General features: G+C 41.0%; 1 protein-coding gene across 2 annotated transcripts in view; it reads left to right on the plus strand.

Moving 5' to 3' along the window:
• Positions 1-24,050, plus strand: part of UNC5C (unc-5 netrin receptor C) — a 493,308-nt gene that overhangs the window by 306,387 nt on the left and 162,871 nt on the right. For both annotated transcript variants that reach the window (XM_060247042.1, XM_060247043.1), the window contains exon 3: positions 5,388-5,531. In XM_060247042.1, coding sequence (XP_060103025.1) covers positions 5,388-5,531 — 144 coding nt within the window. The remainder of the gene's footprint in view (positions 1-5,387; positions 5,532-24,050) is intronic.

Here is a 24,050-nt window from a genome sequence, read left to right on the forward strand (position 1 = left end):
TTTAGATGCTGCACAGGCATTCTCTTCCTTAATTTATCATTCCCCATGTGATGCACTTCAGCAATTCAGCAGTAGATGACCAAAAAAACCCATTTCCTGCTATTCCATGTGATCTACAGTATCATATTATATACCCTCATAATAAGTTCTTTGCCTTCACAAATCCTTTAACAAATTTCATTTTCTCTAACTCACCTAGGAAGTGTTATTGCGTTAAGCACTTCAACAGCATTAGCAAAGGCTGATAGATTTTGTTTAGTTGTCTTGATACAACACTGAAGGGATATCCATTTCCAGCTGTTCAAATTGTACAGCCACCTTTCCAATTTGATCTGACAAGACATTTCTGTTACTTCCTGGTCATATATTTCTGAACACAGTACTGTACAAGGCTAGCAAAAGTAGGTTTATGTAAAGCTAGTATGTCAAGATCAGGGGTGGCTCTTTCACACATATTGTGTGGTTCTTGAAGCCCCCACCACCCCGCTGGCCAGTTTGGAGAAGGCATTTCTCTCTTTAAATCTCTTCGCCAAGCCAGCCAACATAGGGAACATGGAGAATGCATTTAAATTTAAAAGTTGCTTTATTTCTACCTCTCTCTCCCTCCCCTCTCTATTTGGCTGCCTGCCTGTCTAGTAGCTCTCAAACATCTGTTGTTCATGTCTTGAGTCTCTCAAACATTTGACGTGTATTCTATGTGGCTCTTACATTAAGCAAGTTTGGCCACCCCGGTCAAGATCATAAGCTAAGGTTTTTTGTTTATTTTCTAAGAGATGAGACTTGCTAAAATATTATGGCTTGAATCTTTGTTTCTCTTTATGCTCCTCTTCATACATTATGGAGGTGGTCCTTCACTGCAGATAACATTCTTATCAAGCTAGGCAGTTTTCAGCTCCTTGAAAGCAATTGGTCTTGAGTAGGTAGAAGTGCCCAGTACTAGAGGGATGCATGCATAGCAGCGAAAGACTGCATCCATATATGCGTATAGATCAAGATGGCTAGCCATGTTAATCTATCTGTAGGAGTAGACAGAGCCAGCACATGGGAGTAGGCGGAGTAGGCAGCTGCTTAGGGTGCCCCCTCTCTCCCCTGATGAGCCAGGCCCTAGGCTTGCATACTGTGCTGTTTGCAGGAGCACGATACGCCAGCCTCGGCTCTCCTTGCCCCAGATCAGGCTTTCTGCAAGCAAGAAGCCTGAGTGGGTGCGGGGCTTGCAAGGAGAGCAATACACAAGCCTCGGCTCTCCTTATCCCTGGCCTACTTGATGACATCACTTTTGACGTCATTGTGCAGCGCGTGTGCGAACTTTCATTTTCCTGAGGGAGCCAGGGGGGAGTGCTGCACAGGGGGCTGCCTTGAGCAGCAGAACCCCTAGAACCAGCCCTGACAATAGAAAAGAGCAAGAGTTTAGTATCAGATAATCTGAAGAAATTAGCTGTGACTCACAAAAGATCATACTGTGCCACATATTTTGTTAGTATCTAACATGCAACTACTGGACTCTTGCTCTTTCCACATTTGCAAGGCATATAGTACACATTAGTAAGTTTATAGAGCACTGGAAAATATTAACACACCATTTAAAGATGCTGCTTCCTTTCAATGGTGGTGCCAAAAGATACATAGAGAATTATAGGTTATATTTTTGTTTCGTGAATTGAAATATTTCACTCCTTATTCACCATTCTGAAGAGAACTAACAGCAGCAAATACATTAGAAGCATATGCTAATGCAACTATTTCCAAGCTGTGCACCACTAGTGTGACTTGGAAGATTAAAAGTGCTTTGAACAACATTGGTAACAACCATCATTCTATGCTAAATGTGGAAGGGAGGTCCCATATTGTGACCTGTTTGGTATGCCGTACCATCACAAGGAATCACACCTGCTTGACCCATTTCCAGATGTACACATGTAAACTATCTGCAGGAAGCCCTTATGCACAAACAAATATGCATATGCATGCTCCTCCACATGATTGGGAAGGCTGCAAAAAGCAGCATCTCTAGTCATCTGCAGAAGAATGCATACAGGACTAATCTCCACCAATATTCAACAGCTGTCCCTTTGGTGTAAAGTAAATAATCTTATTTTAAATATAAATAAAACGAAGGAAATTATAGTGGATTACAGTGGATTACAGGAAGAGTAGTTTGGACACCCAGCCGTTGTTTATTGATGGTGTTATGGTAGAACAGGTGACAGAATGGAAGTTTCTGGGAATTACCATGAAACAGGATCTAACATGGGGGGCAAATACTTTAGCTCTAGAGAAAAAGGCCCAGCAACGACTATACTACTTAAGACTCTTAAGATCACTACAACTGTCAGGGAGTCTGCTGGTTGCCTTTTATCGTAGTTCCATTGAGAGCATTTTATCTTATTGCCTCTGCGCGTGGTTTGGGAGCTGCACGGAAGCAGAGAGAAGGGTGCTCCAAAGAGTGACGAGAAGAGCACAAAAGATTTGTGGATGTTCTCTCCCCTCATTGGTGGATCTGTATAATATGGCATGTAAAAGGAAGATACAAATGATCCTAAGGGACCATACACATCTGGGCCATTTGCTTTTTGAGATCTTACCGTCAGGTAGACAATATAGAGTGTTGAAGGCTAGGACAAACAGATTTAAGGACAGTTTCTATCCAAGTGCTGTGGTTAGGTTAAATGCAGGGTTATGAGGGATTATCTGTTTTAGATGTATTTAATGGTTTAAATGGTTTTAATGGTTTTATGAATGTTTAATGGTTTTATGAATGTTTATTTAATGGTTTAAATGGTTTAAATGGTTTTATGAATGTTTATCCGTTTTAGATGTATTTAAATGGTTTTAATGGTTTAAATGGTTTAATGGTTTTAGATGTATTTAAATGGTTTATGAATATGTGTGTTTGATGTGTTGGTATGTTTGTGGAAGAGCACCTCATTTCGTTGCTCTCTTTTTGTTGAGAACAATGACAATAAATTCATCTATCTATCATCTATCTATCAATATGTCATATGGATACTGATTCCTAGCAGGGGGCATAAGCAGTGTTCACTAGCACTGTGATATTTATATCCTTCAGTTCCACTACATTGTTTTAATGCTGAGGGCTTTCCTTTTTATTACTGGCATGCAATGGAAGCAACTGCATATTACCAGGTAATTAATTGATGGCTTCCTCAACAGGACCTGTGTAATGCTGAAGGCAAAATGAAGAAACATTCTTTGTTTCCACGATTTGCAGGGCTGCCCAAACTGTACAATCATGGGCATTCATGTTATGAAGCATGTGTGGCAGGAGAACTGGAAATAGAACTTCAGCTTACAGCACATAAACATTAGTTTAGGCAGGGTCAAACTGCACCCTGTGTTCCAAATCCCCTATATTTACATCCCTAGCATTCATTTATAGAAGAGGCAAGCCAGTGTGGGTTGGGGCAGGAGTCTATGAGTAAAACATAGGCTGAGAAATAGCAGGTTTTTAATTAGTACGACCTTCAATGTGCATGGTCTCCAGTGCTGCACTTTTATTGAGGCCTATGAGACATAAGCCCAAGAACATGACTAATCCTTAAACAAAGCGACTACATTTCAGGCACTGCCAACATTTTCTGACTGGACCATCAATCAGTAAGTGTTGGAAATTCTGCCACACCACAGACACTTCGGAATGAATGAGGAAATGTTCAATATGAGTTTGGCTGCTAGTATAATTTCATGTTATAAGCTGCTGATTCAGATCTCAAAGAGATGTAGATTCATTTGAACCCTAGTCATATCATGCATTCACTAAAGGTGTATTGGGAAATCTAGCAGCAGCCTCCACTACCACCACTACCACCACCACACTTGACCTACCAGCAGGGGATGTGAATAGAGCTCATGTTTTCACCACTTTGGGCTTTTTCTACACAATTAGGAAGCATCAGCAAAGCAAGATCCCTGATTACACAGATACCGATTGCACACTTAGCATTTGTCTCCCTTCAGTTCAGGGCTCCTCATGGCAGCTCTTTTTCCCAGATTTTGCATTGGCATCTCTGGAGTGGGACTGCATGTTCCCTGCTTGCTCCTCGCCCTGCACAAACTCGAGAGCCAAGAATGAGACGGGGACAAAGGCTAATGCAGAATCAGTCAAAGAGAACCCAGTTATCCATACAGCTGTACACATACAGGCTCCACACACATCTTCCGGTGAATTTGTGGAGATACTTTCTGTTCCTCCCTAATCGAAACACAGTACTACTTCATTAATCTTCTAGATAGTTTAACTTTGTTTTGTGGCTAGATTAATTAAATGCTGTTTGGCTCTCTTTTTTTCCCCTTAATCACCTTCTCAGCAAGATGTGATGAATAGCTACACAACCACCTTATTAGGATCACATGCTGTATTATTGTACTTGTTATTTAATAATAAAGTTCATTGTGGAAGCACAGGGAACATCTTTGTAGAAATACGTTGACTTATTATGCACAGATGCTTTGCCTCCCTTTCCCATTCATATCTGTCTATTCTTTCTTGCTCTGCATTGATTTGCCTCCCTTCAACACTCAGTTCACTTTCCAGTAGTTGTTTTCCCAGGTTTTCTAATAGTGCTTTTGTGCCCAGTTTTCTCTTGCATTGCTTCTAAACTGAAGGTAATTCAAAAGCATACAGATTCCCTCAGATTTCCTCCTCACCCTTTTCCAGCTCCTTACTGGCCACTCCCATGCCCACACTGGGGTTGTTCCTCCCATTCTGCACCTTCTGCCATCTTCCTCCCTCATTGGTGTAGAAACTCAATTTCCCCCTTGTTTTTAAGTGGTTTTTTTTTGGGGGGGGGGCGTTACAAGTGGCATGAGTCTAGTCTTATGAAACTATTGATAGTCTTGGATTGCTGACTAAAAAAATAAAAATAAAATGGGAGCAGCCACAGCAGCAGTGCCAACAGAGACCAGCTTCATTGCTGGCTGCATTCAGATGCTGCCTCCTCTTCATTCCTGACCACTTCGCCGCACTGAGGCCAAGCTTTATGAAGTCATGTCCAGGCTCCCCAGAGAGCGCAAGAGCACAGGAGCAGCAGGGATTAGGTCAGCCCATGTAGTGCTTAGTAGACAGGAATCTTGCTCCCTTAGGCACCCCAGGATGTCACATCTCAAGAATTAAGGTATCCTTCATCGCTCCTTGGCTTCCAAAATTTTCTGTCCCCACCCCCAAGGTTATTCGTTGCCCCCCCACCCCAAAGTTGGCAAACATGTACAAAGGAACATACTTCATTGAGATCTTTCAATCAGTGAAGACACTAATAAAGTTTGCTATTTAAAAAAATTCTGTACATTTCCAGATATTGTCTTACAAGATCTGTCCAAACAAATGTTGTAATGTTCTGAGATAAACATGGAATGTTAACTGTTTTCTGCAGGACTGATTGTCCGAGAAGTAAGCATTGAGATTTCACGCCAGCAAGTTGAAGAACTCTTTGGTCCAGAAGATTACTGGTGCCAGTGTGTGGCCTGGAGCTCTGCAGGCACTACAAAGAGCCGGAAGGCTTATGTTCGTATTGCATGTAAGTAAGTCATTTGCGTGACAATCTTTTGCAGATGGGGGTTGTCATCTTACTAAAAAAGTCATGAATTTTCTGATTGTGACCCAGAAATATAAAATGAATTTATACATTTCAAAGTACATACATTTGTGAGACTCTATATGCCACAAATGGTGGTGCATAGCAAATTTGGTGGGATATGAGCAAGGACAGACTTAGGGTTGCCAACTCTGAGCTGAGAAACACCTGGAGATTATGGGGTGGGGTTTGGGGAGGGGAGGGACCTCAGTGGGGTATAATGCCATAGAGTCCACCCTCCAAAGCAGCCATTTTCTCCAGGGGAGGTGATCTCTGCCATCTGGAGATCAACTAATTCTGGGAGATCTCCAGACCACATTTGGAGGCCCTCAATCCTAGGCAGACTGGCTATTTAGTTTACTAGGAAATTTCCTGTTAAGCCACTAGCCTTGACTGGGCAAGCAGTTGTTACAGTCTAGCAGTGCTGTAGGATCCACTCAGCTCAGACCTGGGCCACAGCAGTGAAGGTGATGGGTATAGTCTTGCCTCAACAGATGTGGGCTCACCCCTGCTGCAAGGTGCAAAAAGATGTAAAAAGCAAGCCTATGCCCATGTCACTGTTCTGGTGACCCAAGTAACTCTCAGAGATGACTCTGTGGTCACTGCAGCAGCCATTTGGCTAAGCTTGCTCCCAAGATGTTTTTGTTGGGAAAGGCAATGTCTGGCATATAAAGAAGAAGAGAGGAAAGCCCTGAAGGGAGCAACAAGAATACAATTAGACAGGGTAGCCTGGGCAGCATCTTCTCTCTCCTGTTAAGTGTAATTCCTTCTGTCTCTAGATTGCTGCTCTTAGGCAATTCCCCCCTTCTCATAAATTGCACACTCAGTCTCCCCCCTTTCACAGCTAAAGATGTAGTCAGGAATCTATCTCTCCCCTTTCCTATCAAGTATGTTACTTCCTAAATAAACCTTTATCTATTCCTTAATCAGGCTGTGCACCATTGCTATGTTAATTACTGTGCCAACAGTTTTAGCATCCCAGTTCACCCCTGTAATTCAGGTTTACAGGAATATATTTATTGCTGATTATTAACTCATGATGTCATGCTTATGCCGTTCCTAATTCTACTTAATCGTTTTATTTGTATTTATTTAATATATTTTAGTATGAAATCCAGTATTTTAGGACATAGAACGAAAACAGACACAGTTGTTAATAGTTTTTTTAAAATTATACCTGAGTCAATGTACAAAGTAAAAAAGAGGGGGCAGAATAAAAGCTATGCAATCTACTTTTTTACTATAGGATTAGAATTCAAAGAAAAGTATCACTTAACTGGCATGAGGTTTTAATAACTGATTTTTTAAAAACCTTAGCAAAATCATTTGCAAAATACTGTACATTGTATGATCATTCTAGCTGGAGCTATGACCAATTTGCTTTTCAAATATGAGACACGTGTTCCAATATTTGTTTACTTGGCTGAATGGTATTTTACAAACTACAACATTTGTCAGATTTTAAATTCCATTGTTAATATTTCTTTCAGCAATGCAGATGGAATTAAAATTAATAGTGCTTTCTAAATTCACATATCAAATTTGAGTATTTATTTCCCTTGACATAAACTTGAACTCCAAATCCCATCATGTGGATCTATTAATCTGTCATATTTGAAGCCCATCTCAAATAATATTCTTCAATCCAAAGAAAACTGTCTGCAGTCAAACATACAGTTATGCTATCCAAATAAACCTTCTGACAGGATGAGTGCAATCCCATGATGATAGATTAGATCTATGTGATCATTTCATTGTGCTGCTTTTACTAGACCAAATGGATGTATCGTAATCAAAGGGAACGAGATAACAAAAAAAGCCATCTTAACCGTATTGACATTCATCTTCATATTAAGCCCTTCCTTCTCCTGTCACATCTGTATCTGGTCCTCTCCACTGAAATAACTCAAGGCAAACTGTTCCTAGAAACAAAGATACTGGGTTCATTATACAAATATTTAATTTTCATTAATTTTCCAGTAAAGGTCCGCTTTTGTAATACCCTGTTTGCACTGGAGACTCTCATTTCAGTATCATATGGATGAAATGAGTTTAACCTGACTTACAGTGTAAGGAACCACATCACTCAACCAAGGTTTCCTTTGCCTTTGGGCACAAGATGCAAACAGCTCTGGGTGAATGTTCACTAGAAGCTGACTGCTTGGCATTTAGGCTGACATTTTAGCAAAAGAGAAATTCCTCTTCTAGTAAAATGAATGAATTCCCTAAAAAACGTGTGTATATATGTGTGTGATGCACTCTTTTCTCTCCATGGGCTCTGTAGAAGCAATTAGGAGAATTCATAAACAGCACTGTTAAGCTTTCAAAACTAGTGTTGTTCTGGTACCTTCTGACAATTATCTCTGCGTCTCCTGATCAGGCTTCTTTCCCATCTGGTGATAATCTATTTTGCAGCCTGCATCAGTGCATGATTGGAGGAGAAAAAGTGGTTGCCCAGTCTTTCTGAATCATGTCTAATAGTCAGGGCTGCTTCACACATGTGTGTTTATCACTTAATTACTTTTTTTCACTGAGCCATTAGAGGTTTACGGCCATAAGGATAATGTTCATATCCTCTCAAACTCAATATGGTTTGCATGGAATTGGTTCACATAGTTAGCTTTCAGTCATCAAGTGTTAAATAATTAAAGGTAAGGATGTCTACTGATGCACACCTGTGAGTGAACCTGTCTTCAGACAACTTCTTCAGTGTAAAAGAGAACTGATGATATAAAGGTGAAGGTATGACAGGAAGTAGATTTAGAAGGGTGTAACTCTGTCTAGGAGAGGACTGCTAGATGCCTACATGTGGTAGAGAAGGATGATACACCCGAGTGTAGATGGATCAGCTGGCATGACTGATCCATCTACAAACATTCTTCTGGAGGGAATGTCCAAGCCAGATGTATAGGCCTAGATCACTAAAATGGTCTTCCAAAATAGTCCTGGAATTGGCTACAGTCTATATGCACATAGATCCACAATGGAAGTTGGGAGCTGGGGGAGGCACACCCCCAAGGCAAAGCAGGTTAGCATATGAACTCAGTTCTTCTCTCACTATATGTAGAGACTGTGACTATCTTAAAATTAATATGATTAAAATGTGGAATTCACTAACAGAGGATGTAGTGATGGCCACAGGAATAAACAGCTTTTAAAAGGAGATTAGATAGATTCCCAATTTTATCAATGGCTACTAGCCATAGAGACTGAGGGGAACCTCCACATTCAGAGGCACTAATCCTCTGAATTCCAGAGCCAGAAGGCAACATCAGGGGAAGGCCTCGGCCTCTATGTGCTGTTGTTGGCCATTGAGAGGAAGTGGTTTGTCACTGTGTGAGACAGGATGCTGGACTTGATGGACCATTGGTCTGATCCAGCAGGCTTCTCCTTTTGCTCTTATCTTCATATTATTCAACCTGGCCCTCCTTCAACATTCCATCTATGGTTATAACAACAGAAGTAATCACAAATGGAAAAGAATAATTAAAAATGGCTTGTAATGTTGCCTGTTTACTCAAGTGATCAAGTCTTTATATTAAACATCTCAAGTTGAACTTTTGATCTTAAAAAAATCAAACACGTAGTATGTAAGGAGCAAACCTAAGCAAATGTGCTTGAAAGTAAGTTTCATGTTATTTAATAAGGCTTATTCCCAGGAACGTAACCTTAGGATTACAACCATATTTCATGTATTTAAAGATAAGGCAAGATTTTTAATGGTCATAGTTTATCATTGATGCTTGTAGCAAATCAATAGTATCTGCTCCATTGTTCACAAAGAGAGCCACATTTGCAATTAATACCAACTAAAAGAACTTCATGGCTACCATATGTCCTGTAAGTCACTCCAAACTTACATATACAGTAATATAAGATATAACTATTAATATTAAAATATAACTATAAAACTTTTTAAATTACCAGATTACTTCTGAGTTTGTAGGGTTGTCTCTTCTTACCTCCATTGAACCTTAGCCAGCTCTTATGTATTTGGAGTGAAGGGAAGTCCCTCTTGGATTTCTCACTATCTTCTCAGTATGTGTGGAACACCAGCTTAGGGGACACAGTGAGATTTCCAGGGCTCCTGGAGGAGAGCAAGTTGGCCACAGAAAGAAGAGTAAAACCGCCTCCAATACACTGAGCAATTTACTGGTTTTTTTCATGGGTGGCTGCCATGGTGATGGCAATGGTTCTCTCCCATCCTTTCAGCCAGTTTGCTCTCCTCCTGACAGCTTCCTGGTGGGATGAGAAAGCAGAGGCTGTGGAGAATATGAAGGCATTGCTAAAGAAGATAAACCCAATATTTCCATTCCTGGCACTAGGCCTGGAGTTTGAGGCTTACCTGTCCACTAATCCCTGCACTAGTGATTTTTCCAAGATGGAACCACCAACTGTAAGTGCCATGGAGCAATGTCCTTGCATACTTTTTTGCAACTTGGTGTGGGTGCCACTTTGTTAGGCTTCCCAATCCCCAGGTCCCAGCAGGGGATCTCCCGGTTTTACAGGCTTCCCTCCGCCCCCACAGCCACCATGCAGCTCTAGATCTCCAGCAGGTTTAGAAACCTGCAAACAGGTCCATTTCAAAATGTGTGTGTGTCTGTGTGCCTTTGAAGTTGAGCAGGAAGTACTTCATGGGAGGGGTCAGCAATACAGTCCCTCGGTTTGTTTTGCTTTCGTTTCAGAGGAACGAAGTGTATGTGTGTGTGTGTGAGAGAGAGAGAGAGCAGCATAGCCCCTGTTCTTTTCAGATGTCGTTGTGGAGGAACCAGTCGGTAAGTGTGTATGTGTGTGAGAGAGAGGGGGTTGCCAATCCCCAGGTTTGGAGGCCCTCCCCCCCTCCCGCCTTAGGGTCATCAGAAAGCGGTGGGGGGGAGGGAAATGTCTACTGGACAATTATTCCCTATGGGGAATTGATCTGCGGGTATCGGGGGCTCTGGGGGGGCTGTTTTTTGAGGTAGAGGCACCAAATTTTCAGTATAGCATCTAGTGCCTCTCCCCAAAATACCCTCCAAGTTTCAAAATGATTGGACCAGGAGGTCAAATTCTATGAGCCCCAAAAGAAGGTGCCCCTATCTTTCATTATTTCCTATGGAAGGAAGGCATTTAAAAAGGTGTGCTGTCCCTTTAAATGTGATGGCCAAAACTCCCTTGGAGTTCAGTTATGCTTGTCACACCCTTGCTCCTGGCTCCGCCCCAGTGTCTCCTGGCTCCACCCCCAAAGTCCCCAGATATTTCTTGAATTAGACTTAGCAACCGTACACTTTGTGGAGCAGTGTCCAGAAGAACCACAGGTGGCATGTCAAAGAGCCACAGCCACAGGTAGCTCTTGAACAACACTGTTCTAAATGTATTTTCTGATTGATGTGATGTAAATATAGTGAAGATATACTTTTGACATTCTAGGCATTTAGTGCAAGAATAAGTACATGTTTGTGCTGCTATAGCCAATAATAGGATTGGACTGTTAGATGACATTGCCCATGAGGCACATGGGTATTGAGTAGGGCACAGGATTTGCATTCTTATGACATCAGGGAATTATAGTTAAAAATATCTCAGGTAGTAGAACTGGGAAAGACCTTCAGTTGAGACTCCGAAGAGCTCCTGCCAATTGGCTCAGACACCCAAAGGGACCAATGGTCTGATTCAGTCTAAGACCATTTATTGTATCTTGTTCCTATTAAAAAAGAGAAAGTTTGTGTAGCAAAGCATCTGTACAACTTAACTTATTACATGCCCACTCAGTCCATCGTATGTTTTATGTGTTTATGTGTTCATATGTTTTATTTAATTGTTCTAAATATTTTTCATGTATTTGTCTTTTAAGCACTGTTTTAATGTTTGCAATTTTGGGAAATGTTTTACTGTTCACTGTCTTGGGAATCCTGAGCTGGTTGGGAAGTTGACATAGAAGTGTTTTAAATGAATGGATGAATGAATCCTTTCATAGTTCATATAGAGATTTAGAAGGGCAAATAAATATCCTTCAGGAGACACTAACACAAGTATTTTACATACCTCTTTTATTGAGATTATGCTTCAGGCAACAAACAGATCTTTGTAGTCTTAGGGGACCTTTCTAACAAATAAATGCTGAACTTTAAATATCCAGGGGAGGCCAAGAGAGCCTTAGAAATGTTTCATCAGTTCTTTGAGATGTCAAAAAAACTACTTTAAATTATGAAGTAGATTTTGGTGCTTTGCCAAGTAACGCATGATAGATTGTGGACATGTTATATTTAGACCTTTAATTGAAGTGATTGTAATTTAATGAAACAGGGCAATGCTGTTAAGGCTAAGGGTGTGTAATTACCTGCCTTACAATGAGATACATAGATGGCAGCGTCCCTTCCTCAAGCTGAAGTTCTTTCAGTACCTCTCATAACTATTATGATTTATTGTTTCCATTCAGCCAGGCATGCAGCGGCATTCTTGCTTGGTAATTAAAGCACCATCATACCGTTATGTAGCCAGGTCAGCAGGCAATTGCAGGTCATGTAGGATGTCACCATAAGCTTATCATCAGGAACTTTTGTTGTCCTGAGTTTCTAATACAATTATGTATATACATTTTTTTTAAAAAAATCACCCTATATATAAATTTAGTAGTCAGGTTTGAAGCAGAAGATCTTTGAATACATCAATCAGCCTCTTGATTCATCAAGGTCAGTATTGTCTACTCAATCTGGCAGTGGCTTGAAAGCTAAGGGGGTCTCAGAGAGAGGTCTTTCACATCACCTACTGCCATATCTTTTAAACTAGAGGTGCCAGGGATTGAACATGGGACCTTCTGCATACTAAACAGATGCTCTACCACTAAACTATGGCCCTTCCTCATTAGCTTTCAAGCTTTCATTTTAAACCCAGGAAGGAAAAAAATCAGACTATGAAGTATAAAATTAATAGTAGCAAAGTGGCTCTGGGCACAGCATAACCCCCTAAATGAGAAACTGAAATATATTTTGCTATTAAAATTTATGCTTATGGGCTTATATTTTTCCAGTGCACTCAAGTTATTTTGGATAATTAATCAGTACCTAATCCTCCACTTTTGATTGACAGAGTAATAGATGTTGTATGATTAAACCTTTTCCTAAAATTTATGGGAAATGGTAAAAGTAAGTTTTCTGAATTTAGAGATTGCAACTGTACTTTTGCACATTACAACTTTCAAACCTTTCCCCATAGGTCAGTCACATGTAGTTGACTGGGCAGAGGAGAGGGTTTGACTACTCCTGGAGAAGGGGTAAATGGTTGCTGCTATAGCCATTGTCCTCTGTTCTGCCCAGACTTTTGTGCAGGGCTGCACTTGTGGTGGTGGGGCACTTGGATTCTCTAATTGTGTGGGAACCCTATGGGCTATGCTGTTTTGTGTTTTTTTCCCCTGGCATAACTTTATGTCATTTGGGGGAGGTGTTCCCAGGTTGGGGCAACTTAGAGAGCAGAATATCTTGTGCCACAGCCCTGGTTCCACAGCCTTCCTCGCTAGCACATCAGCTTGTTCCAGCATTACTCTGTGCTACTGCCATGCATATCTCAGAGATATGCCATTAGAGCAGCTAATAGACTCTGTGTTCATTCCCTCACGCCCAGATTGTGCTGGATAAACCAGAACTTCTTGAGTCACATGTATCCTGTAAAAAAACCCAGAATGGCACCTTAAAGACGAACAAGGTTATATTTCAGAACAAATGTTTTTGAACTAGACTTCAGCCTTCTTCATCAGATGCATGCAATGGGTCCTCTATACACAGGCATTTATATATGAGGTTATGGGGGTGGGGAAACAAACAGCAGACTCAAAGGGCCATGAAGTACTGGCCCTGTATATTTCTTACCACAGTAGACTAACAAAGCTATCCCTCTGGGGTTATTAATGCATCTGTAGTGTTTTGTTGTTTTTTACACTTTGCTGTCCTATCACTTTAGTATGTGGCTCACTTAACACATACAGACTAGCACTCTGGATTGGAATAGTTTGACTAAAATGCTCAGGGATTTTTCTTCCCCTTCAAGAAAAACCAGTATGTAAGCATTTTCTCTTGATGCTGTTTAAACCTCTGCGCTAAAACCAGTAATGCCACAGATGCTTAATAGCCCATATGCACATAAGAAAAAACTGCTTTCTTTGAACCCAGGTTGGTGATTAGTAGACTGGCTGATGAGCTAAATTTGGCAGCTCCTTATTGGCAGTTTTAAATGTGTGTTGCAGAAGAAAACAGGGTAGGGGGAAGACTTTGGAGCATAGTTGGCAAACATCTTTCCTTGCCTCTCATTCAGGGGCTTTCAGCCTGATCTTACTCATCCCCAATCAGAGGAAAGTTTTAATTAATTCAGTTGGGTTACAGCCATATGGTTTTTTTTTAACCTGACAGTTATTTGTAACATTTAGTCCAGCAACACAGCACGAAGCACTGAGAAACCAGTTGAGTCATTTATTCATGGCTTTAAGCAAATTTTTACAAATGTTGCTGGGCAAATGTGTGTGAGTTTTCAAATGCAATGCATAGCAAGCAAGTAATTAGACCTGCCCCTGACAAACTCCATGAGGAAAACAAAGTAAGACTGGTTGTCAGCCCCTAGTTCAAAATAAAAAAACAAAAGGGGGTGCCATGGTCACCATGTGTGCTGGAGTCCAAAACAGAACTGTAGCACACATGAGTTGTCCACACACAAACAAACCTCATTCTTGTTTGTTCCACTATAATGAGATCCTTTCCTTCCTCCTAAGTTTTAGTGAGACAGCCCTAAGTTAGCCCAGAGAGAAAGCTGAAAGCAGACAGATTCAATCTTCATATTCTGTCTTTGTTGCCTACTCACAGTCACTAATCCTGAAAAAGACTGTTTGCTTTATCCATGCATTGAAAGAGGTGTGGACATTTTAGGGCTTTTTTGGTAGTTGGAACTCCTTTGCATATTAGACCACACCCCTCTGATGTAGCCAATCCTCCTGGATCTTATAGTAGGCCCTGTACTAAGAGCCCTGTAAGCTCTTGGAGGATTGGCTACATCAGGGGTGTGTGGCTTATCAAAAGGCCATTTAACTCACCTAATAGGGAATGGTTAACACCCAAGATAGGATAACATATATATATATGGCATTAAAATGATAGATAATAATTGTTTGAACAATCACAACAAGCTGCCATATCCTGAATGAGACCATCAGTCCATTAAGGTCAGTATTGTCTGCTGAGACTGGCAGCAGTTCTCCAGGGTCTCAGGCAGAGATACTTCATATCATTTTTTAATTAGCAATGGTCCTTTTAATTAGCAATGCCAGGGATCGAATCTAGGACCTTCTACATGCAAAGCTCTTCTAATGAGCTGCAGTCCTCAAGATGTAAACAGTGTTTGCCTGTAATTAACACACAGTAGCTGCAATCTGCAGTCTATTTACTCCAGAGCAGGTCCGCCAAACTAAAAGGCATTGCTTCAGATTATTACAGATGTAGATATTAGTCAGTGCAGTGCAGCTGTAGGAGGACAGAAGATAGGAAAGCTCTGCACTCTTCTGCTTTATGATACTTGACTAGAGATTTTTCATTTTTAATAAGTACATTAAAATGAAGACTATTATATTTGGTGGGAGGAGAAAAAAATCATAAAGTGCTCCACTTGCAGTAGTTACTTCCCTTAATGGTCAAATCTGGCAGTTTCTACACAAGTCGCACTGCGTTGCGGTGACATAATTAGTGCCTTTTTTTCTTTGCCTAGCACATTCAAAACAGAGATTTGTTTCCTCCCCCTCCTCCATTCTGACAATTGGACTTAGTGTTTTGTAAGGATATAGAATTAATGCGCCCTCTGTTGGACGCTTTCTGAAGACCATTAACATGGGGGAGGGGGGGGCGGGAAATGATCTTCAGCATTTCAGTTCACTGAGCATATAACAGAATTAACCAAAAAGTAATTTGAAGAAATATGCATCCCTCCCAAAAAAAGCAGTATATTTTTGTTTAATTGCACAGTTAAACTTGAATATGAAGAGGTGAGTGTGTATATGTTTCTTTTATGTGGCATGGAAATATACTTCTATTTTCTTCCTGCAAGTGTGCTAACATTTAGAAGATGTGACTTTATTTTGAAAAGCATGCATAGTGGTAAAACTATTGCTCCATTCTTCTGAATGTTCATGACATTGATAAGTATTTATTTATTTATTATATTTATATCCCGCCCTCCCCCATCGGGCTCTGGGCGGCTAACAACAGTTAAAATACATAATGTTAAAATAAAATCATTAAGAATAATTTCATACACATACAATACATTTAGAGTACAATCCTGAAATCCATGATGGTGTCAGTATTATTAGTTCGTATTTAGCACTGCATACAATAATGTTAAATATTGTTAGGTGCTCTATATTTATACTGGGATGAGTTTAGATATCCATGCTGTGGTATAGTGGTCGCTTCCTTGTTAGTTGTTAAAGGCCAGTTTTACAGGCCCTGTGGAGGTGTGGCAAGTCTGATATTTTCAGAGAGACTGTTCCACAGGGCAGGCGCTGTTACAAAAAGGCTCTAGCTCTGGTGGAAACCAGCTGAGCATCTTTTGGCCCAGGGATCACAAGGAGATTTTGGAAACTTGATCTTAGTGCTCTCTGGGGTTCATATAGGGAAAGGCAGTTCTGGAGGTAAGCAGGTCCCTGGCAAATAGTAGGGTTGCCTCTCCAGGTTGGGAAATACATGGAGCTTTTGGGGGTGGAGCCTGAGGAAGTGGGGTTTGGGGAGGGGAGGGACTTCAATGGGATATAATGTCATAGAGTCCACCTTCCAAAGCAGCCATTTTCTCCAGAAGAACTAATTGTCCAGCCCCAACAGACCCAGACCATGTTTGTGAGCCCAACCCTGGGTGGATCCATGTAGACCCTCAGTGTGGAGAAAACTGGTGTAGGGCAAGTTGGCTATGATTTTATGAAGTGTTCTTAGGGTGACTTAATGTGACATTTATTTATTTATTATTTATTGTTTGCTTGTTTGTTCCACTATATTGAGATCCTTTCCTTCCTCCTTCCAGTGGAAACACATCAGCCCTAGGGTAACAGTAATAACCTATTTTACAGGGTTTTAATAAGGATTACTGAGATGATCTGTGTGAATAAATGTTGTAAACTGCTGATGCTAAACATTTGTTCAATTGAGTGGTATTTACATAGATTACATTGCGAGGTCCTGATAAGCCATGGTTCTGTTAAAACATGAAATTCAACAAAATCTGCTATGAATCCTGATCTGCAGCTGCTACTCTGTACCATGGGGGTGATGCTGCAAAACAAAACACCAGGATTCATGCATTCAGAAATACGGACCAAAAGGAACAAATTTTGAGTCCAGCGGCACCTTTAAGGCCAACAAAATTTTATTCCAGGTATAAGCTTTCATGTGCAAGCACACTTTTTCATGTTCAAGCACACATTGCTGTGGTGCTGCAGACCAACATGGCTACCCTTCTGAATCTGATCAAAAAGAGGCACCATAAGCCAGAATGTAGCACTGTGGATTTGAGTGGCTGACATCATCTCAATCTTGTACCATGAAGGTTGTGAAAACTTTTCTTTTTGAGTACATGGTGTGTGTGAGAGAGGAGGGGTCAAAGAGACCAAGCAAGCAAGGAATTCATAAGCAAGAACATACTGATGTACTACAAACCTTGGTTTTCTATGATAATTTATTATAGGAAGAAAGCATGACTTGGCTAGTTCTCCTGAGTGCAATATTGCTGCCTTAATGCTCTTATTTATGGTTAGACTTATTGTTAACCACATATTGATAACTCACTGTAAATAGGGTAGGGCTGCCAAGCTCCCGCCAGGGTGGGGATCCCTCGGTTCGGGGGGGGGGGACCCAACCCACCAGCACAGAGCAGGCTGCCAAGGGGATCCCCACCCCCAAACAGCCCCATTGCCACACATTGTGCTCTGTGTTATGATGTCACCCAGAAGGAATGTCATCGTGCCAGGCACGTTGCACCGTGGATGCTCTAGGATTTGCACTAAAACTCGATGGTACCATAGAATTTTTACTGAAAATCCTAGAACATCGCTCTAGGGATGCGCTAGGATTTGCAGTAAAAACTCTATGGTACCATGGAGTTTTTACTGCAAATCCTAGAACATCTGTGGCACGACGTGCCCGGTATGATGATGTCGCTTCTGGGTGATGTCATTGCACCGCATGTGCAAAGCACACATGAGAGAATAGTCCCCCACCAGAGCGGCGTAGGGACTTGACAGCCCTAAAATAGGTCTATCTGAACCGAATATATACCTTAAAGGCAACTTATTGTTATTTTTGGGGTATGTTTTGACTTCCCAAATGTATCCAGGATTTTTGGAGAGAACTGGGGGGGGGGGACCCTGAAAAAATCCTGGAGATATTTGGAAATTACTGGCAAAACCAGCTGCCCAGCAAAACCCCAGCAGAACCTGTGGAAGGACCTCTCTTCACAGGATTGGCTCCTGACCGGGCTTTGTTGTACAGTCCAGTCTAAACTGGGCTGCCAGCAGAGAGCCTATGGGAAGAGTTCTCCCACAGGATCAACTGCTTGGCGGACTTTGTTGGGCAGCCAGGTTTAAACCGGGCTGCCCAGCAGAGCCCTAGCTGAACCTGCAAGGAGAGTTTTTCCTGCAGGACTGGAAGCTTGGTGAGATTTTTTTGGCAGTCGGGTTTAAAGGGACCACCCAAAAGAGCCCCATCTCTTGGTTTTTTGGTTTTTGTTTTGTTCAGGTCTATCAGACCCCAAAAATACTGGTATTCTGAAAAATCCAGGATCCCAATATGTCCCTGGTGTTGGGATCCAAGTTTTTCTCATAATCTCAATTTTTTTTGGGGGGGGGGGTCCAATAGACCTGAACCAAAATATACTGAGAAAAAATCCATAGCCATAACTGTAAGTTCATCCCAAAACTCTTTGAAACGTGTTACTGAAGATTTAGCACACCTTCTGATGAAGCCTTACCATTACAAAATGTAATTTAGCTGTCTCTCATTGTGCCCTGAAACCTAGCAATTTTAAGTAGCTTGTAGATGGGATAGCATACCTGATTGTACAATAGCAAACCTAGAAATAGGTTATATGTTATTCATTTTCTAAGAAACTGAATATCAAATAAAATGACCTTTTTGTTTCTTATTCCACTAAACATCACCTGGCAACATAGTGCTGAAAGGATGCTAATACATTTTTCAAATGTTAAATCCTGAACTGAATAGCTTAAGGGTGTGCATGGATGGTTGTTTCATCAAAAAAAATAGGAAATGAGTTTTAAAACAACCTTCAGCAAAGTCCACAAGGAAAGGCACTAACTGTAAATTAACTGACCTTGCCCATTTTGATGCAACGATGTCAGTATCTGATCTGCTGAAGTATCCAGTAGACTCATGGTCCTCTGATTAATACAAATCTCAGGTCTATTGGACCTGAAAAATGACTTGGTCAGTTGATCTATAGAAATATCATAGGATTAATACTGATGTGGTCAGCTGATCTATAAAAATATCACATGATTAGTACCCATGTGGTAAGGGGGGTTCTATTATTTAAAGCAGTGTACTCGTGGGTGCCCCATAGAATCATTTTTCACACTTGGGTAAGGACGTGCTACTAATATATATGTATAGAAAACAAGGCTGTCCATCTCCGGACTTTCGTTGCACACACACTCACTGAGAAGAGCACCTCCACTAAGAGTTGGGAAGGTTTCCTCTATTGGTTGGCCTTCCAATCTTTACACCCCTGCATACCGTGAACACTGAGGCTGTGGCCCGATGACAGACTTGGGATAATCTATCCACATCTGTATTTTATCCAGTGTTCTGGAAAGGTTTGTCCAAACATGTCACCCTTAAACCATCTCACTGTGCACACACTCCATGGTTGACCATTCAGATTGTTGCTGTGCAGTAGCCACAGAGTGGGTGATCCATGCATGTGGATAAACGTTTATCCGAAGCTCCGGCTCCTTTTTGACAGCTCCACGATCCTTCTGCCAAGTACTTTGGCCCTTCTCAAGTCTCCTTCATATTGCCTGTCTTCCTTGGAATACTTGGGGGAAGTGTAAGCATGATGCGGATTTACATGAGAGTAGCCACCATTGACTTCAGTACATTTACTCTTGTGTCAATCATGGGATCCTCTTAAACAGCAGCCCTTTTTCTGCTAACACAATTTGGATGGGGGAAAGAGGGATGGGGAGAAGAGTTGCCAGTCTCCCAGGGCTCCCTGCCAATATGGGAACCTAAGTAAGGACTACTTTTCCACAGCTTTTGAACCAGTGTTCCCTCTAAGCTCCACAGTGTTGTGAGCAGAAATTCTACTCTGTGAGCAAAAAAGCTAGTATGATTAAAGTTGTGAGTGAGTCTACATTTGACTGTCATATAAATTAGTTTTTTAGATTTTACTCCCATAACTGTATAAATCTCAGGACAAATTATTTTAAATTATACTTAACCTATATTTTAATAATAATTTCACATTATAAGAGAAAACAATCAAGTAAGATTTCACCTACCTCTTTCCACTATATTGGTAGACCTGGCCTCTGGAGAACAGGTTTACCCATCCCTTTCCGCTATATTGGTAGATCTGGTCTCCAGAGAACAGGTCTACCTACCCCAGACCACTATATTGGTAGATCTGCCCTGTGCTGAACCTTAGAAAACATACCAGCACTTGGAGTGAAGGAGAGCTCTTGCAGTCCAATTTTTTTTTAGTGAAATATGACAGTATTACAGATCAAGTAAAACAAAGAGGAACAACCACTGCCAAACCCTGCCTAGCCTAACAAACAGGAAGTTGTTTAAACATTTTCAACCTGCCCAAACTACTTATTTATTCAAATATTTATATCCTACTTTCCCCCTCAAGGCAGCTTACAAATAATACTGAAAAGCATAATAAGAGTGTGCAAAAAAAAGGGGGGGGGGGGGGTCCAGCTCCATTGTATTCTGTGGGGTCTATTATAGCAAATGGCCCTATAGGCTATAATGGAGAATCAATCTTGGGGTGTCTGAAGCTCTGAGGGAAGTCTGTTTTTGAGGTAGAGACACCAAGTTTGCAGTATAGCTGCTGGTGCTTCTCCTCAAAAACCTCCCCAAGTTTCAAAAAGATTGGACCACAGGGTCCAATTCTATGGGCCTCAGAAGGCCCTATAGGCTATAATGGAGAATCAATCTTGGGGTGTCTGAGGCTCTGAGGGAAGTCTGTTTTTGAGGTAGAGACACCAAGTTTGCAGTATAGCTGCTGGTGCTTCTCCTCAAAAACCTCCCCAAGTTTCAAAAAGATTGGACCACGGGGTCCAATTCTATGGGCCTCAGAAGGAGGTTCCCCCATTCTCCATTGTTTCCAATGAAGGTTATGAGCAGAGAGCAGAAATCTATGAGCAGCCTGTTGAAAAATTGTGCACCAGCACTCCTTAGCACAACTTTGAGGGAAATATGTTTCCAACTCCAAGAAACAGGAGAGGTTGGGGGAATTGTTCTAAAACAACTTCCCCAGAGGTCCAGATCCTGACAGAGTGTTGGATGCAGAAACACCCAAGCAGTGATTGATGAACTAGGGGCAATTATGCAGTTTATGCTTACAGAGCTACCTGATAAAAAAAAAAAGGTGGGCAGAAATGGACGAGGTAGTTCATACTTTTCAACCAACTTGAGTTCGCAACAGGAGAGTTTGAACTTCCAGAACAGGAGGCGGATGTTGCTGTCTGATCATGCACTTTAAATCCAAAAGAGAACTGCAATGACATTGGATTAAAGTGCTCATCTGACCACAGCCTAGGCCACCCTGTTCTTTGAGACCAACTAAAAATTCTAAAGCAAGAGCCTTCAGAAGCTGCAGGAATAAGGAAGTGCTAAGGAAGGCTAAGCTCTGCTCACGACCTGAGTTTGATCCCCGGTGGAAGCTGGGTTTTCAGGTAGCTGGCTCAAGGTTGACTCAGCCTTCCATCCTTGCGAGGTCGGTAAAATGAGTATCCAGCTTGCTGGGAGGGAAGTGTAGATGACTGGGGAAGGCAATGGCAAACCACCCTGTAAAAAGTCTGCCGTGAAAGCAGTGTCACCCCAGAGTCGGAAACGACTGGTGCTTGCACAGGGGACCTTTCCTTTTCTCAAGGAAGGCTAGGAAGCATCAAAACATGTCACCTCAGAACACTACAGAGAGATTCCTTTACAGGTGTTACATATAAGAGGTCTCAGAAAAGAGCAAAATGTCACAGACTATTTCTCACTAAATACTGGGATCACTGATCCTTTGACTACTACCTTCACTATGCTGATAGGGATGCTGGAAGTATGTGGACCTTACCTGTTTAATTACTATGTTTTCCCAGTCTGATCACTCCTTAACATAGACTATGAAGATATATTTAACTGGTATTTTCCTTGATCCTCTCACCTATCCCTAAACTGCTGCCTCTGTAAAATAGACCAACCTGCCTAATATGCGATACCTAGTCCTATCCCTATTCAACCCATTTCTCTGTATATCCATTTGAGCCCTAACCCCCACCTCTCTTACACAGAGGATCCATGACCACTCTTTGGCTGGAAGCTCTAGGAATTTGCATACACTCCAGAGGATCAGGGATTGATTGTGACACCTGGACAGCAGAACTCAGAGCTATCCATTACACACACACTTATCATATATGTGTGTGTATCACACACACACAGGAGGGTGTACATAACTATACAGTGCTTTTCCACACTTGTAGTATTAATGAAGTGGCACTTAAGCACAAGCAGTTTCTCCAGCTGCGTATATGTGTGCTTGTACCTCTGCTTTTTGGCTATCAATCAAACTTCTTCTGGCAACAAAGGATCCATGTTTCCCTACTTGAGTATTTATTTATTTAAAGCATACAGGTTGCTTCAGTTTTGGAGAGACCCAAAGTAGCTTACAAAGAGGGAGGAAATATTCCAAACTAGAAAAACAAATAGTCAAACAAATATATCAAACAAAACTGGACTGATCCACATCCACCAAGCTGCCACACATTCCAGACTGCAAGTTCCAGTTTGTGCCTTGGCACCATACCTGCAGAAAGAGGAGAAAAACAGTCAGCCACTGTACATGGACTTCAGCTGCTTCTAGCTTGTTAGCAAACCTGCAAGATCTTCCTCATTTCCACATCTGCCAGCCATTAGTTATTTTGTCCTGTCCACCTCTTATTACTACGTTTACTCTGATTCTTGTGGTTCAGGGCTATGTCATCTTTTCATGATCCTAGTCCAGTGTATTTCTCTCACGAAAAAACACCTATGTTGTTTTGCTAGTCCTTATGTGTCTTAGCTTTTCTCCATTCAAGAATTTGTGTCCACACTCAAGCAATATTTGTAAAAGATCATTTAAAAAAAAATCTTTCTGGCATGTTTCCAAATTTGTCAAATAATTGGAAGGGTTTGTGGGGAGTGTCTTGAAATTTACTCCACTACAGCTTCAAAAATACTTTTTAAAGGAAGCAATCTGTGTCACTTAATAATTTGCTGCTGGACTTAATTTAGAGTGCTTTTTAAAAGTTGTGTTATTTGAAAGGACCCTTTTTTGCAGGATTTTGTTTTAAGAAACTGTAGTATAAATAGTATTCAGATACCTACCGCTGTGTACTGGTAAAATGAATGTGTCGGTGAGAAGAAAAGACTGATTGATTCAGTCTCCTTTCATGAAAAAAGCATTTATTTAAAAAAGGAATTTAAAGGCAAAAAAAAAAAATTACACATTCATTACTGACCGAGTTCAACTGACCTTTTTCGTCTAGGTTCAGCACTTGTACATTATTTCTGAAGTTCATTTTCACATCCCTGTATTTATAATCCTGACAGTGTTGTAAAGACATAATTTGAGGGTCACCAAAAGATTATATTGGAGTATATTAAAAGGAATAAGGCAAAGTCTATGAGCTAAAATTATTCTGAAGGATAAAAGTTCTGTACTCCTTGCTTTCTGAAAAAATGTTATAAGAAATAGTAAGTAATACATCATTCTATGATGGAGTAATAAAAAGACTTTTCAACTTTGGTTGGCATTTGCTATTCAGTGTGCTGTGGAGAACATTCAAATTTCTCTTGACATATTACATATTAGATAGGACCCTCAAGGACAGCCATATTCCAGTCTCCTACCTTTTCTCAGATAAAACCAGGGGATTTTTTTGAGGGAACACTAACTTCCCTGTTGATTCAGGCCTACCAGTATTTTCCAAGAATCAACTAGGTGTATTAATGACTCAGCATGCACTAAGTACTTCCACTTTTGAAAAGAAAAAAATAATAAAAGTACAGGACCAAGACATTTTCAGATTTTTATATAAGTAGGATTGCCAACTCTGGATTGGGAAATTCTTGGATATTTGATGTGGAGCTTGAGGATGGCAGATTTTAAGGAGGGAAGGGAATTTAGTGGGGTATAATGCCATAGAGTCCACCCTCCAAAGCTGCCATTTTCTGATTTCTGCGG

Source organism: Heteronotia binoei, chromosome 9 (assembly GCF_032191835.1).
Source record: "Heteronotia binoei isolate CCM8104 ecotype False Entrance Well chromosome 9, APGP_CSIRO_Hbin_v1, whole genome shotgun sequence".
NCBI classification, from domain to species: Eukaryota; Metazoa; Chordata; class Lepidosauria; order Squamata; family Gekkonidae; genus Heteronotia; species Heteronotia binoei.